Below are 17,307 nucleotides of genomic sequence, written 5' to 3' on the forward strand. Positions count from 1 at the left end.
GGGCCCAGCTGGCAGACAAGAGCAAGACTATGCAGGAAACTCCGTCTGACAGGGGTGACCGGTTTCCCATCCAGACACCTGTCTGCAGTGCAAGGCAGACAGGAAGGGGCAGGACTCAGCTTCTCAGCATGTCAGCTTATTATTTTCCTGTTTGGAGCCTTGAGGAGTCTCGAATACAGAGCAGATTTCCAGAACGGTCGCTTCAGTAATTTACCCTCATAACAAAACAAAAAAAAATCATTTATAATTGGAATCATTCTCAGTAAGCATGTGTTGGAGCTTTAAGGGAAGAAGGGGAAACAGCCTTAACTTATTCAACATAGCAAGGCTTTGTAAGGCGTGGTGGCCTGGAACACTAGTTATGGTCATGTTTCAGACAGCTGCTAAGGGACTAATTGTGGAAGATGTCTGGGAAGTTGGGGTGGAGTCCCAGTTCTGTGACCCTGGGCAGGCCAGTCTCACCTTCGGTTTTTTATCTCTTGACATCTGGATTATATTCATGTCTAGGGCTTTTCCACATGGCTCCCTGAGGGACTTGGCTATCGAGTCAGAATCTGAGGGCTATTTGGGGCAGAGACCAGTAAAGATTAAGGAGAGATTAATCCCAGAAACCGGTCTCAGCACAGGATGGCATGCCTAACTGATGACATTAAGTATAGGGTTGCCGTATTGATTTGCTAAATCTAAGTGAAAACAACGTGGCTTCTTAGGAAAGGACATTATACCCAAATGAAGCCCATTGGTATTAGGAGGCTAGTGATTCCATAATACATGAGAAGACAATAAACATCATTAGATGGACAGCAGCCTTCTTCGCTGAGTGGTCCATGCTAAAGGGTTGGGTATTGGGTTGCAGAGTCGGTGATGTCCATCAGTGGGTCTTACATCTCTCCTTAGGAACTAGAATGGTCCTCCTAAAACAAGTCTTGTGGTATTACTCCTCTGTGCAAAGCCCTTCACAGTTCTCCCAATGGCCTATAAGGCCCTATGTGTTCTGCCTACCCCCATTAATTCTGTGGCCTCACTCCCCACTCTCAGTAGTCTCTCTCACTTGACTCTAGCCCTCTGAACTCCTCACCATCCAGCCAGGCATCCTTCTACCTACAGACTTTGTCACTGGCTCCTTCTTTGGCTGAGAACATTCTTCTCCATTCATCCAACATGACTCACTCCCTCACCTCCTCCAAGTCTTTGCTGAAGTGTCAAATTCTCAATGAGGCCCACCTGACCACCCACCTTACACTATCCCTTACACACCCATTTGCTTTGGATTCCACTTTTTTTCTTTGTTTTAAAACCCTTATCACCTTGGCACATACTCTAAAATGTATTTACTGTCTTGGAATCTGCACCTTCTTGTTGATCAAATGAACATTTCATGAGGTCAAGAATATACATGCATTTGCTCACTGATGGATCCCTGGTTCTGACGTACCCCACTGGTGAGCACCTGCTATGTATGTGACATACACCGTTCTAGGCCACGAGATGGACCTAGTCCCAACCATGCTGAGTTTATTTAGAGTCTATTAAGTGCCAACAGAGACAGAGCAAGTGAGGGAAGCTGACAAAGCTTCCTGGAGAAGGCAACACCAAAGGTGAGATATGAAAGGGACAGTAAATCTTAACCAGGTTAAAGGAGTTGGGGGAGGACCAGAGACAAGGATGTGAGGGCAGTGTTTGTGGCAGAGGGCACAGTCTGTGCAAAGGCCCAGATGTAAGGGAGCATATTAAGGAAACTACATTTCCCTAAGTGTTGCTAGAGCACAGGGTGAGAGGGGATGTAAGTAGTAAGAGGTAAGAAATGAGCCTTGAATGGGCTTTTATAAACCAAGCCAGGGAATCTGAACCTTATCCACAGAGCCAAGGAGTGTTCAATGATTCTAAGCATTGAACTAGTCTAGAGGATCCTAGAAGGCTTCTTGGAAGAGGGGCTAGGTGTGTTTACCTTGAAAGATTAGTAAGAGACAACAAGAAGATGACTAAAGAGACTATACTAATTCCTCGTCCACCAAATCATTGGCTTCTGGAGTATTATGATTTTCCCTGTTTGGGATGGAGCTTTGAATTCTCCACGTGGATAAATCAGACACTATTTTATTTTGTTTTTTGAGTAAACATGCATTTCATCTGTAAATTGCTTATCGAGGAACTATGTCCACAAGAACACCTAATACATGGTGTTAGTGTAGACTGATAGGAGTTGTAAGTATTAGATACTTATTTTAGTTTGATCCTATTCAGACCCATCTGTCCCTCAAAGCTCTCATTCTCATAACCATTGTCAACATACATCATCGTGACCACCATCAACATCCCCAATATCGCTATTACCGTCACCCTCATTATCACCATCATGTATTGAGCACATGTTTTATGCCCATATACCATGCTAGGTGCTTTACTTGAATTTTATACTTTATCCAAAATACTTCTAATGGATAGGCCTGTCATTGCCTCCATTTTACAGACAGAGAAACTGAAGCCCCCAAAACGAAAATAACTTGCCTAACAGCATAAGGAATCAAACCCAAGTCTCATTCCCTTTTCTCTCCCTTACTCTCTCTCCCCGTATCCATATGACCACTTTATCCACATTTAAACACGCCTCTGTATTCACTGACTCCTCCATGCCCTGTACCAGGCACGTATCTACCCTGCCTCCAAAGAGCTTACGGGGAGTCCTTGTACTTGCATCACACCTTGGTCTGCTTGATCTCATTACATCTGTCGACACCGTGAAGTCCCAGAGACTCAGAGTGGTAAAGTGATGTGCCCAAGCTCCCACGGTGGGCGTGTGGGCAGTCAAGGCATTCTGGCGTTCAGCATAGGACGCGTTTTGCTCCCCACACTCTCTGCTTGTGACCTCCCCATTGAGTCTGAGTCACAATCCCACCCCTGCCTGTCTCCCAGCCTCAGAGGAGACCTGCAGCCAGGACCTTGTGGTGCATCTGCCTGGGCTGCATTCCTGAGCCGCTCAAACACACACACACACACACACACACAGGTGGAGGTGTTATCCTGGGCAGCTCACCCCAAGGAGAAACCCCTGTCCCTGAGCACCATCTCCAGTACAGAGGAGAAAAGGAGAGACTCGTGGCCTTTGGTCATTGACCTGGGCTTGTTGACAGAATCCTAGAGTGGGTGGCCAAGCCATTTATGGGATAGCCTAGCCACACGGTGCTAGGAATCCCACATGTAAACTGGCCACCATGGCGTTTGTGCTGTGGGTGGTAGGTTTTCTTGGGAGCCCATCTGGGGGAGAAGGTAGGAAGCTGCTTGGGGAATTTCCCAGGAAACCTGGGAATTGGGTTCAGAGCTGACTTTACCAGCAATGTGACCCTTTTTTCCATGTCTCAGTTTCTTTCTCTATAAAAAGGGGACCCTGACTCCTGCTCCGCCTGCCTCCTGGGGGGTCGGTACCAAGGAGTGATTACAAACAGGGATGCAGATCTCAGGCCAGCCGCCAGCCAAGTGACTCACCCCTGTGCATCTTCGTTTCCTCTAAGATGTAAAATGGGGCTGGTAAGAATAGCTATCTTATTAGGGTTGCTGGGAGGAGTAAGTGAGGTAGCACACATTGGGTTAACTCAGCCAGGCACATACTAAGGGATAAAAGGCTACTGGCTATCAAAAGACACAGCAGCAGTCAGCCTGGCCAGGTTGTGAAGGAGGAGCCTTCTTGCTCTCACCTGCTGAAAAGCTCTCAGTGTTTGGAGTGGACTTTAGAATCCTACACCGTCTAGTTACTGACTGGTAGTGAGGCCCAGGGTGAGTTTGTTTTCTTTTAAACTTTCTGCAGCCTCTATTTTCTCACCTACAGGATGGGTAGCTAATAGCAACAGCCTCACAGCATTGTGTAGTGTGGACTAGCCAGCACATTAGGAATTATCCGGCACGTGAAATGGCCGCAGGAATTGGTAGTGTGTGTGTGTGTGTGTGTGTGTGTGTGTGTGTGTGTGTGTAAAGTGGTGTGCACTGCGGTGGACCCATGTCAGACCTAGGAACACCTGGGAAGTGGGTAGAGCTGACAGTCTCTACCGTTCTGTTCTCACTTGCCACGGAGGATGCTTGTGACAAGAGAGGATCCCAAGGCAGGCTCTGAACAGGCACTTTGCTAAGATGCAAGAGGAAGGATGGGAGGAGGAAACAAGAGGCTGTACGTCTGTTCTGCACTAGGGCTTCTGCGAGCTGGTTATTTTATGGACTCCTCACCAGAACCCTGCGAGGTCTTTCCAAGGACCCTTGCCTTACAGATGGGGACATGAAGTCCCCAGGGCGCCAAGGACTTGCTGGAAAAGCGGCACCTAGGTGGAGCCCACACCTGAACTTGTCTGCCTCCCAAACTCCTAGCAAGGGCTCGGTAAATGCAGCTGTATTTACAAGCATGCAGTGAAGATAAGGAGGCTCCAGATCTGCCTCCTGAGGCCAAACCTTCTAAACTTTGTTATTCTGATCGGGGTTCCTTCCCTCAGTTTCCAGATTTGTTTCTTTGGGAAAATGCCAAAACTGCCCTGGCTGACCTGGGGAGGAAAGGGAGTGGCCATGCCGTGCTCACTTCACCAGGGTGGCCACACTGGCTTAGAGAAACTAACTGGTGACGGGGCCCTGCCAGCTGGTGATATTGGACAAGCTAGTAGAACTGGGGATGGCAGAAAGGGGAACATGCAAGACAGGGTTTGTGGAGAAAGCCTAAATTTCTACATCCTTTCTGGCCAGGGCTTTTGCCTTCTGCCTTTCTCAGATGAGAAGGATTTTCAGACAGATGGGAAGGTAGAGAGCATTAGAATCAAATCTTAATGTACAGGTGGGGAAAGTGAAGCCCAGAGAAGGTAAGCAACACGTACACACTCACATAGAGAGTGAGTGCAAGAGCAGAGGGTCCCTGCCTTGTGTTCTGGGTGCATATTCATGCATTCATTTGTTCCTCTGTTCAAGGGTCCATTGAGTGCCTGTTATGTGATGTATAAAGACTCAGGTCAACAACAGACATGGTCCTTGCTCAGACTGAGCTGGCATACAAGTACAGAAGCATTTCTGAATGAGATGATGTGATATGAGATGAAGGTGACGATGCGATCTTTGGTCAGACCAATGAGGGAGGAGGTGAGACTTGAGACAAAGACCTGAAGAATGGAGGAGCAGCTGGCCAGGAAAGAGCAGTGAGGGGAGAGGAAGGTTGATGGCTAGAGACTTGCTCAGATGGTGGTTCTCTATGGAGGCTGTCGGACAGTGTCATCCCAGCCAACAGGAGGAAAGGTCACAGAAGGGGTTCGTTTAGAAGAAAATGACGCTAATGATCCACACAACCTTCTGAATTTGTGTTCTGTTACAGAAAGTCTTATCTGTTCAGTAATTCCAGGTTATCTGCCAATAATTATGTTTAATTTTGTAAGGTATACAACAGTGATCTCATACTTTGGTGTCACTTTTTCCATAAAGTTTGGATTATGGGCAAAAAAAAAGGTAGGAAAACAATTGTAGTATTTGAGGAACCAATAAATAAATAAGCCACCAAGAGTCAGGAAGAGAAAGGGGCCAGAGGTGGTCCAAGAAGTGTGTGTGGAGATCAGATCATGCAAGGCCTTGAACTCATGGTAAGGACTTTGGGTCTTATTCTAAGAGATCTGTTCAATTTTTGACTGTGTGAGACGCAGCGGGAAGCTCTTTCTCTTTTAAGCTTTTTCTCTCTCTCTATTTAAGAGAGAGAAATCAGATGTGAGACTCTCTCTAATGGGTCCTAGAGAAAGAATTATAGAGAGAACTCTGCACAGGACATTAGAGGTAACCGGATCATTCTAATGTTAGCATGTGGCAAGGACAGGAGAAGAGACTAGATAAAGGAAAGGGTTGAGTTGAGGACAAAGAAGCCGCTGAAGTCAGGGAGGTGGGAGAAGGGGACAACAGGCAGCAAAGGTGTCACCGATGGTGAAATGTGAGCTGGCGGGAAATCTGATTCAGCACAAGTATCTCCTGAGTGTGAGGCCACGTGCTGGGGCTTCTGGATGTTTATTTGTGTTTGGACTTCACAACCGTATGAAATGTGTGGTCTTTTTAAAAATCACCCTTTTATGGGTATAGAATCTGAGGGTCATGGCAGTGGAGGGATTTTCCCCCAGATTGCTCAGTGACTGTGAATCCAGCAAGGAGACCAGTCCAGGCCTCCTGGCTCCCATGATGGTACTCTCCCCATTTGACCTCAGCTGTTAGATTTGGACTTGGCCCCACCATCAGTTTCCCCACTTGGACTGGAGCATTTCCTCTATGTCGTTTAGAGGCTGTGGAAGGATATTCTAGATTAGAAGGCACAGCCTTCACAAAGGCATGACAACTAGGTAGTCCGTGTCGTGAACAGGGAACAGCAAGTAGTTGTAAGCAGAAAGACACTGCGTGGAAGAAGCATCTATGAGAATGCTTATGAATTTTTTAAATGTTTATTTTCGAAAGTGAGAGAGAGGCACTAGTTGGGGAGGGGGAGAGAGACAGGGAGACAGAGGATCCAGAGCAAGCCTGTGCTGACAGCAGAGAGCCCAACACGGGGCTCGAACTCATGAACCATGAGACCATGACCTGAGACAAAGTCTAACACTCAAACGACTGAGCCACCCAGGCACCCCTGAATGCTTATGAATTTAAATTGAAAAGAGAAACAGAGATGTGCTAGTCATGGGTACAATGAAAGAGAGAGAGGTGGAGAAATGAGCATTCATTATTCTATGGCTTAAGCTCTGAGAAAACAAGAATGAACAAAACAGACATGGTTCCTGCCTCACTGGGGGAGAGAGATGAGATATCTCTCAATTGATGGATCGATCCATCGGTGCACTGAGCATATCCCAAGAACTGTGCTATATGTTTTTCATCAGTTCCCTTATCCTTCATCACAACGTCAGGAGGTATATGCTTTCATTATGCCCATTTAATGAATGAATGAACTGAGGCTCAGAGAAGTTGTCACATGCTCAAGCTCACACCAGTAGATGAGAGGGCTGGGGCTTATACTTCAATCTTCCATTTTAAATCACTGCAAAATTGCAGGATGGAAAGAGGTTGAGAGGGAGGGAGGGAAGGCAGGCCAAGAGGCAGAGAGAAGAGTTAGATACACAGAATGAGTCCACAAGCCAGGAGGACAAAGATGTTCCCTGAGACTGTGTGAGCACTTGGAGACCCTGCCGAGGCAGGAGGCGAATGAGGTTATTACACCCATCTGCGCAGATGGGGGCCTCCTGGGAAAAGTTATATGCAAATACCATGATGCAATGAGGTGAAATCCTCTTGCGTTAGCCCAGGCTGGGCCTGGCTCAAGCAAGGCCTGCACTGTGCCCTTTGGGAAGACCAGTCATCTGCTGCATGGGGAAGACATTCGTGCTTTCAGTTTCTAGAAAGGAAAGCCAGATCAAGGTCCCAGAGCGTGTGAAGGGATGGAAGGGATGGAAAAGTTTTTACATTTTTTTCACAGCTTTTGTTACATGTGTATAACAATTCATGTTGTGTACCTCTCAGCTTTTCTTTCTTAAAATCTGCTCCTCAACAGCCTTCAACCAAAATTTGGGATTTACAGTTACATTACCATTTTACATTACAGTTTTTCACCCATGATTTCATTCAGCCCTTAGAGTTCACAGTGCAAGGTGGGGCTTAATGATACCAGTGCTCCAGCTGGGAACCTGAGGCTCAGAGAAAAGTAGCTTCTCCCACTTTAAATACCAGATCTGTCACTTTTTACTTTGGGCAAATGCCTGCCCCTGTCAGAGAGCCTCAGTTTCCCTGTCTGAAAAAGGGTGATTGTTTCATTACCCATCATCTTACAGAGTTGTCAAAGGATTTGATGTTTTCCTATTTAGAAAGTGCCTGACATATAATAAATGCCCTTGAAAATGGAAGCTGCTGTTACAATGACCCGTGGTGATTTTGATAAAAGTTATTGCAGGGCTAGCAAGAAACAGAGCTATGAGTTGAACTTGAGTCTGCTGCCCCTCCCCCACCAAATTCAGTCATTGGAAAACTATATCAGACCCAACCACCTGGCTCAATTCTTCTCTCTTTCTCTCTGCAGGTTACCCCATTCCCTATGTCCTGTGACCTACAAGGTGACTGTGCTTGTCGGGACCCCCAGGCCCAAGAACACAGCCGGAAAGACCTCCGGGGATACAGCCATGGCTAAGGAAGGACAAGGAGTTGACAAAGAATTCCCAGCGCCAGGACCCGCATCCCTTTGGTATTGATTTCACAGTCAGCTGCTCAACGGAATGGCCTCCCCACACCAGGGATCCTTAGCACCCAACCGGTCTGCCTTTAATTTCACCCAGGAAGGACTCATAGTAGGGGCGCATGAACCAAGTCTCGCCATGTTGAAGGATGGAATGGAATCCCATCCCAAAGTCTTAGATGGATTGCATATACAAGTGTGCTGTCCCAGAGCCTAAAATTCAAATCATTTGTCACACAGCCACAGCAAGAAACATGTTATACAGTTAGGAGTATGCACATATGTGGTTAGTACACATGCATGCATACGTACCCCAACAGACATCTGTGTGGGGGCAGTTTTGGAGACTGAGCGGAGAGAGATGGGAACAAACTCAGTCTTCCCTTTCCCAAGCTCCTAGTCAATACTGTCCTTGGGAGAAAAACAGTTGCAGAAACTGCTAAGACCAAGTGTTGTCAAGATAGCTTGTACTCTGAGGCTTGGAACATGTCAGGCATGCACTGTTGAAGTGAAATGGTCTCTGATCACCTACCTTCTAGGGAAGTAGAACCCAGGATGAGGTAAAGAATCCAAGGTATGCAAAGCCCCCTAATTCTTCTGCTGCCGTGGGGGGATTTTACCCCAACTCCAGGGTTAAGGCCAAGCTGGAAATGGCATAGGGTTGCAGTGTCAAGGTATTATAACAGCCCCCTGCTTGAGGCCATAATATCCCTCCAGAACCCACCCATTCCCCAAATCTTGCCTTGGGACCACATTCGCTGCTACTTTTCCTGCTGCTCTATCCTATACATTGAGTACCCCCAAGATGGTAGGACTAGGTTAGGAAAAACCCCACACAACCAAACAGTCTGCCTTAAGAGTGACCCACATCTTCCCACAGCTCCTCACTTCTTAGCCCTTCCGCAAGAGAAAAACCCTCATTGGCCCACATGGTGAGAAGTTAAATCCCCCATGGGTGGGCTTCTCATCCTAGGAGGGAGTAGAGGGACTAGAGATACTAAAACCCTCACGGAGAGTCCAGAATGTCTGAGCCAGTGTTAGATTTTATAATCAAGTGGACCAGTGTTAAATATGCTGTTGGGGCCATCCAGAGACTGCTGGAATTGTGGGGACTCTTGAGTTATTATCCTTATCCCAGCCTCCCTGGCCCTCCAGGCTAGATCAGGCTCTGGTGCTGAGGACCTCACGGTTGCCCTGCGCAGCATTCTAGAACAGAGAATCATCTTGGATATGATCAATCTGAGCTGTGTTCTCGAGGGCCCTCAGAGGGAAGCTAAAGAGCACACAGCGTCAGTCCCCAACAACCAAACATGGTCATCATGTTCTTCACATAGTCTTCCAGCTGTCAGGACTCCCATCCACAGCTGTGGTTGGTCCGCCCTTCCCTCTTACCCAGGTTCAGCCTCCAAAAGTTGAGAGGGAGGTAGTCCATTGCATGTGGAAGCCCCTACCTCATTGGGGTCCTCTTTGCCTGTTTTCCACCAGTTACTTGTCCGCTCCTTTTGAATTAATATGGGAAGAAATTAATATGGAAAGAGGTGGTGAGAATGGTCAAGCTGGACATAATTTCTAGACCTGGAACTGAGAAAATGGGGCAGTAGGAGGGTATCACATAAAGATTGCTGTAAATCATGTCATCCCAACTCTAGTGAAAGCAACCAACAAAAACAAAGTCTAGCACAGGAATGGGAAACCCCAGGCATGTGTGCTGACTCCTCATTGCTGCACCTGAGGCAGTCATTGTTAATCAGTCATCGTCCTTTCTCCTATGGGGACCAAAAATAACTTCAGGAACCTTCTTCCTGTATTACTCCTGACAGCAATTACCTGCTGACCAAGAGCACTTGAGAAGACATCTATCAGCCAATATATACATATATCAAGGTGCTTTTTGCACAGGTGCCCACAAATGATGCAGTGCTTAGATTCGTGTGGCTTGTTCCGTGTTCCAAACTCTGAGACTGGGTTCCAGAATGGAGAAGCTGCCACCATGGTTAAGGACAGACTCAAATCCCTTATATTTCCTTCTTACAAACTCACATCTCATTTATATTCAGATCATTTTCTATAGTTACCAGGGCCAATCCTTAGCAAAACCATCCTCAAAATCGGAAGACTTGATCCCATTTTGTACTCCCTCCAGTATCTTAGGACTCTTGCCAACTTCTAAAGCCCCTCTCTTGCCCTAGCTGGGTTATCAGCATGTGTGGTCAGCTGACAAGATATGAACTAAGAAAGGTAATGGTATGGGCCCTCCCAACTGCTTTATCATGCATGGAAGTAGTGCAAAAAGTCTTGGAGACCCAAAGGCGCCATTACTAATGGTGGGGTTGCAGGAACCACAGAAAAACCTCACCGGCTTCCCTTAAATTGACCCTCGTGGTCTTTCTTCCTTCACTCTCACCCGGTCTATGCCCATACTCTCCAGCTGAGCAAAGTTTCCTAGAGGCTGACTTCGATCTTCAAACTCACAGATTGAGTTGAGCAAAGAACCGCCCGGTCTCCTCCTCACCATCAATCAAACCTGTTACTCACAATGATATTGGGCAAGATAGGCTACCCCACTGATGACCAGTCTCATGCTCACATGGGAGGCCCTTCTCAAAACTTAGAGAAAGAGACTCCGTTCTATTTGCGCGAGGCACTGATTTCCGGCTTCGTTTTCTTTCTGGGAATAAACTCATGGTCTTATCCCTTTGATCATTTCCTTCTTAGGATAATGGAGTACTCACAAGGAGGCAGGTCTGAAGCACTGTTGTCTATCAGCAGCTCGGGGGCCCTAAAGCAGTTGGGGGTTCTGGGTTGAAGAAGTATTAGCCTGTTGGCAGCAAGAAAGAAAAGATGAGGAAGACAGTTCTCCAAACCCTGTTTTGGGAAGTCTTTCCAAGCCACAACCCTAACTGCATGCCCAGAGGACTTGCATTACCCCCATAGTCTGTGCCAACCACCTCTTAAGGGAAGATAGTCCTTGGGAAGTCCATTTTGGTGGCTAAATTAGGGTGTTAAGAAAGGGAGCGATCATAAATAGGGCTTTGAAGATGGAGGGTATGCGCTGCTACTCTGGGCTTCAGCATGTTGAGTCACTGCCTAGACGGTTCTCTTGGCCTTTTTCCCACCTTGGCCAAATGCTTAAATGCTATTTGTTGAAAATAATTCTTTCAGACAGATTTCAGCTACCTCCCTTCCAGGTTCAATTTAACTTGGTTGTAACTGTCAATTTGTTATAGGTCTTACCTGTGTTTTAAAAAGAAAAAGAAAGAACAAAAGAAAGAAAAAGGAAGGAAGGAAGAAAGGAAACCATAAATTCAAGTGAACAGTTTTGAGGTTTTATGTTTTGTGGTTGTTTTTGTTTTTTTTTTCTGGAACTACTTCAAGTGGGAAAATAAAAAGAAATTGACAGTAAGAAAGCTGTACAGATAGAGATTGATAGAAGACAAAGATTAAGAGGAAATAAAATGCATGATTAAAAATAAGAATTAAAAAAAAAAAAACCTATTTTTGTGCTTCCTAAAGGGAACTGTTTATTCTACAGACTAGTAGGTAGACACAACCATAAAAATTTTCCCTAGCAGGAGACATAAAGCAGGATCTTATAATGCTGTTATTTTCTGTACATTGTGGTAGGTCCAGGAATAAGACCTCTTCCCCCTTGATATGTAGTTGTCGTTGTCGGGGGAGCATTTTGTCTATTTGTTTGGTGGCAATCAGTGGTAGCCGGGAGTAGGGAGGGCTGGAAATTGGTTTTACCTAATATTAAGGGGACATAGTGTGTTGTGCTTTTCACGTTATAAAATGTTTGTATTTACCAGTAGAGCACTGGGCTTTATAAAGACTGCACTTAGAATCACACTGCACGATCCACTTTCCTAAAAAAGCTGCTACATGATCAGACAGGTACTTCCCATGGTTTTTGAGAAACAAAACAAAATCAACCAAGCAATCAGCAGATGCAAAGACTAAATAGCAAATGAATAAAAGCCTATTCTTGTAACTTATTTACGTTTTTGCCAAATTCCTACCAATGGTTTGATCTTTAAGAGATTTGTATAATAGCCGAGAGAGGAGTTACGTCTCTAGAGAAAGAACCTGGAATTCTTGACTCCAGGCTTCCGTTTGCTCAGTGATCTTGAACAAGTCCTCAGATAGCTTCTCCATTTGCCTCAGTTTCTCCAGCTGCAAAATGGGGATGATACTACTTACCTACCTCACAGTGGGATGGCAGGGGATGGTGAGGCCCTGAGGATTTTAAAGGGGCTGTGGCAATCTGTGAGAGACACAAAGTCCATGGGTTACTTTTTAAGAATGCACAGGCCCATTGGCCATTTAAGAAAGACAGGGAGTGCTCATGTGATAGTTCAAGGAAGAAAGCTGGAGCTCCTGGATTTTATAATCCACCTTAAGAGAGAGGCTTGTATTTGGGAATATTTCACTCTTAGGTACATTGGATTTTCTCCTCCCCTGTGCTGGCCTTTACCAGTTCTAGAATTTGATTAAAAGCCAATTACATCTTACAGTGTAAAAGTCAGTTTACTGTGGTCTAGTCAAGACTCATGGGCCATTTCCAACCTCATGGAGGAAGGGAGTCACTAAAATCTCATCTTCTTCTCAGACTTAAAATTCCACATCAAGTGTTCATTAAAAGAAGATATGGCATTCTGAGTGCTAACAACTCGGGGCTTCTCAAACTAATACACCAGCAGTCAGTGAGGAGAATTTTGAACAATTATTGAGTTGCTTTCTTGGGTCTCTATAATCAATAACCTGTCCGCAGATATCTATCTATATAAAGATATTATATATAAATATAAATTTACATATATATGCACATGTATATATAGTTGTACATATATGTGTGTATATATATACTTAAATGTAATATTTACAAAATAAAACTGTGATCTCGTCTAGAGAAAATGTATTCATATTACAAACTGCTCTTCCATATTTATGTATCATATTATACCTTTTTATTATTGTTATAATTATTATGGGTATTTCTAATTGTTATGATGTTGAAATCTGTTTGGCACCTTCTGGAAACTACCAAAAATGATTCTCCATTGAAGTGCTTAAAAATCTGTTCTCATGAGAATTCTACTGGCCTACTACTATAAAAAAAGTAAAAAAAAAGAAAAAAAAAATCTAAACACCAAAAACAAAACACAATTCCAATCCTTTTTCTGTACCTCACGCGCATAAATTTGCTGCTCCTATTTTGGGTTTTATTTTTTTTTCCTGTTTATGTGTTTTTATGGATCTAAGTTAAGTCTTTTCAGCAATATATAAAATTGTAAATAGTAAACTTTATTTATTAAGAATGTCATCTTTTTTAATTTATATTTACACAATTGTTCATCTAATTTATTTTTTCTATACGGTTTTAAATACTCAGACATATTTTGCTGTTCATGATATTTTTATCCTGTTCTCGTGGATTTGTGTTTCCATACTGTTTTCTCTGGTCTCAATTACAGGTTGGATCTCACACACAAAAAAATAATGTCGAAGACAGAATTATTTTGCCACTGTTGATTACTATACCTTAAAATTCTATATTATGAAAATATATAATAGCTTGTATGCTTCAGTATGTAGCGGTGTGGTTTCTGTGTGTTGTGGAAATCTAAAGGACTCACATATGCACACACACTAATGTGGACGAGAACCCTAGGGTCTTGAATGAGAAGATCAGTGGTTGCGTGAGGTTGAATTCGATCTACACCCAATCTTCTACACAAATAAATTCCTGTAAACATCTGCATTTTGCATATGCAAAAACTGAAAAACATTCTTACATGTTAAAAAAAAAAGGTTCACATTTTAGGGAACTGAAACAAATATATAAATAGAAATTTACACATATATGCACATGTTTTTATGGTTATATGACAGTTATAGCTAGCCTTTTGGATGCTATCTTCAACAATATACTTCCAGCATATTCTTTATTTTCATTTTTTTCTTCATAATTGAATGCTTAGTCATCTGGTTCATCAAATGAGCCCGCAGCTGAGGCTGATGTTTTGCTGTTTTTGATCTGCCTACTGGATCTCATTTTTCATCTTATCACCACTTAGTAGCCATGGGATCTTTGGAAAGTTATTTAATTGCTTTAAGATTTAGTTTTCCCATCTGTAAAATGGAAATAATAAAAGGACTCACCCCAGGATGTTGTTGATAGAATTAAATAAGATAAATATGTAATATTCTTAGAACTGCAGCAGACACAGATTATATTAACTCTTGTTTTGATTATTATGAGACAGGGGTGGCTCACGACAACTATTCATAATACACTCTGTGTTTTGAGATCTACTTATTGTTTTTTAAGAGAATGAAACCAAGATGCACTAAAGCATTCAAGTACTTCCACAGGCACTGCCATGGGGTAAAGTCGTTGGCGCTGTAGACTGAGCTGCTGGCAGGCAATACCACCACAAGACAAGTCAAAATATGTGTTGACCTGTTGATATTTAAAATTTTTGAATCTTCACAAAAGGGCAGTTTGGGGACATCAAGGTGAATGATATGAAAGGCTACAGGTAGGGAAGTCAAGAACTACCCACAGGTTTTCTGGACTCTTGACAAACAGAATCCATTGAAAGGAGAGAAGGCACCAAAGTCACTGCTACGTTCTGCCAGATAAATTGCTATTTCCAAAGAGAGAGAATGATCACACAGAACGTTTTGCTCAGTTCTCTTCAATTCACTGTGAAGACTGAAAGAAGATTTAAAGAACAGTTTCAAGAAAAGAGACAAATATTTCCAAAATAGAGAAGAGAGGAAAAAGTCTTCATAGGGCTTTTGTACTCACGGGTTCTGTCTGTAGACGGGAAGTCACAGGGCAGAGATTTCTCTTGTAGACAGAAGATATTAGTTCTAGTGTCTTCTCCCCTCTTCCTCTAACCCTAATACATACGTGCACACATACACTCACACACACATGAAGAAAATTCACTGTGTTTTAGTTGCTTAATCCGTCAGATGGGAAAATGACTCCCCTCTTACTTCAAAACAGGCAGAGACATTCAGCATTTACATCTATTTATACTTGTCAACCAAGTTCTAGAACCTGTCTAACCAAAGTATTGGTTTTAAAGTTAAAAAAAAAAAAAAAAAGATAAGGTCCACATTCTATCATGCTTTGCTGACATTGGTAAATCTATCCAGCTCTTAACCTTCAGGGCCAGAAATAAGAACCTAGGACAAAAAGCAAAGCCTCTCTAGCCTTCAAATGAGGAGAAGCCTTCCTTCTCTCACCTCTCTAAAGGACTGTGATCTGAGGTGGTAAACAGTAATGCAGTAAGTTGGCAATGAGAAAAGGGCAGGTGGTGTATTTAAATGGCACTAGCAGGTACAGCATCCTGGGTAAGAAAAAGCACTGTACTCTCGAGAGACTGAATAAAAAGCCAATGCACTTAGGAAGTAGAAAGAGAGGGTACCAGTGGACCAATAAGAGGATGGAGAGAAAAGTTATCATGAGCCATGTTGAGTATTTCAGGCTTTATCTTAACAGCCATGAGGAGCCATTGAATGGTTTTTCACAAAGGGACTTACAAGATCAGATATGTGGTTGAGAAAGATCCACCTGATGGCCATCTGAAGGAGAAAGATGGAGGGAAGGAACAGATGTAGGGTGTAAGAGGAAAGAAATGTCCAGGAAAGAAATGACGACTCTTGGATGACAGTGGTGGTCATGGTGAGTGGGCAAAAGAGTTTCCCATTCTATTAGATAGTGAAGTTGGATGAAATAATCTTTAGTGTTCAGCATTGTGTGATTCTAGAAAGTCATTTTACACCACAGCTATTCACTGATTTTAGAGAGTTGCTTTTCAATTAATAGATTTTGCTTTTTAGGGAAGCTTCAGGTTTACAGAAAAAATTGAAAAGAAAGTAGAGTTCCGATTGAATTTCTTTTTAAATAATGGTATATTTGAGACTGGGAAATCTAGCGATTTCCTGGGCTCAGCCATTGGGAAAATATAAAGACCTAAAGCCATGTGATCAGGTGTGTAGGTTTGGATATTCAAGTGATATTCCTGATGACCCTTCAGTGGTTTGTTGTGGTGAGGTCTTAAGACAAGAGTGCAAGACTTTGAAGGGTTTGGAACATAGTCAGATGGGATCTGGAATCATGGCCATTTATATGCGGTGCTATCTTGGGAAGTTCTCTACCTGTTCCGTAGCATTGTCTGTAGAATGGGATTCATCATTTCTGTCCTAAATGGGCTGTCCTGAGAAAAATGTACCATAATTTAAGTAAAGCACTCAGCAGGGGGTAGCTATACACTAGGTCTCAATATATGTGTTATCCTTTTGCCCTCCCCTACTTCTCCACCCCATCTCTGGCTAAATATGAGCCCCATGGTAGGCTGCACGCTGCAGCAGAAGTGGGATGGTAGGAGGAGGGAAAGAGATACACCCAGCCCAGCTCCCCAGTATTTACATGGAGAACATTATGCGCCATTTTCACATCACCGAGACTGGAGTTATCTAAGGTCCATTTCTTGTCCATTCAGTGTCCATTTCTATGAAATGATAAATCTCAGTTACATGCCCAAGAGACTGAACAGGTCCAGAGTAAAATCCAACAAAGAATGAAAATCAAGGTTATTCTACTCTCTAGCTTGTACTTTAGAAGAGTAACAAGAGCAGAAGTGGAGAAGGGGTGCCTTTAAGACAAGGAGAGAGATTAGCTTCTCTTTTATTTCTCACAAAAATACTGTAATATATGGATCATTAGTCCCATTTCCACAGATGACAGAAACTGAGGCTCAAAGTTGAAGTGAATTTTCATAGTGAATGGACCCAAAAGTCAAGTACCAATCTCATTGAGGTGTAAACAGATTCTCTCTTCTCATGATTGTCTTGTCTGTTTGAACTAAAAGCAATATTATTTAAATACTCCAGGGATGGAAATCGTTTCAACTTAATCTCCACACAGATTGGTAGTGATTGTAATGCTGTGTTGAGAAAGGTTTTTATAATGCATTCAGGCTACAGGGGAAAGGATAATGTGACCTTGGGAAAGTTACCACATCTTTCTGAACTTGTTTCCTCATCCATGCCTACCTATCATAGAAATGGAAAGGACAGTT

The 17,307-nt window shown here is 43.5% G+C and overlaps 1 protein-coding gene across 1 annotated transcript in view; it reads left to right on the forward strand.

Annotated features, from left to right (window-relative positions):
- PAPPA (pappalysin 1) overlaps positions 1-13,799 on the forward strand; it is a 244,964-nt gene extending 231,165 nt beyond the window's left edge. The window contains exon 22 of the mRNA XM_045469597.1: positions 8,057-13,799. Coding sequence (XP_045325553.1) covers positions 8,057-8,164 — 108 coding nt within the window. The 3' untranslated portion in view covers positions 8,165-13,799. The remainder of the gene's footprint in view (positions 1-8,056) is intronic.
- Positions 13,800-17,307: the final 3,508 nt, after the last annotated feature.

The sequence above is a fragment of the Leopardus geoffroyi genome, chromosome D4, assembly GCF_018350155.1.
Source record: "Leopardus geoffroyi isolate Oge1 chromosome D4, O.geoffroyi_Oge1_pat1.0, whole genome shotgun sequence".
Lineage (NCBI taxonomy): Eukaryota > Metazoa > Chordata > Mammalia > Carnivora > Felidae > Leopardus > Leopardus geoffroyi.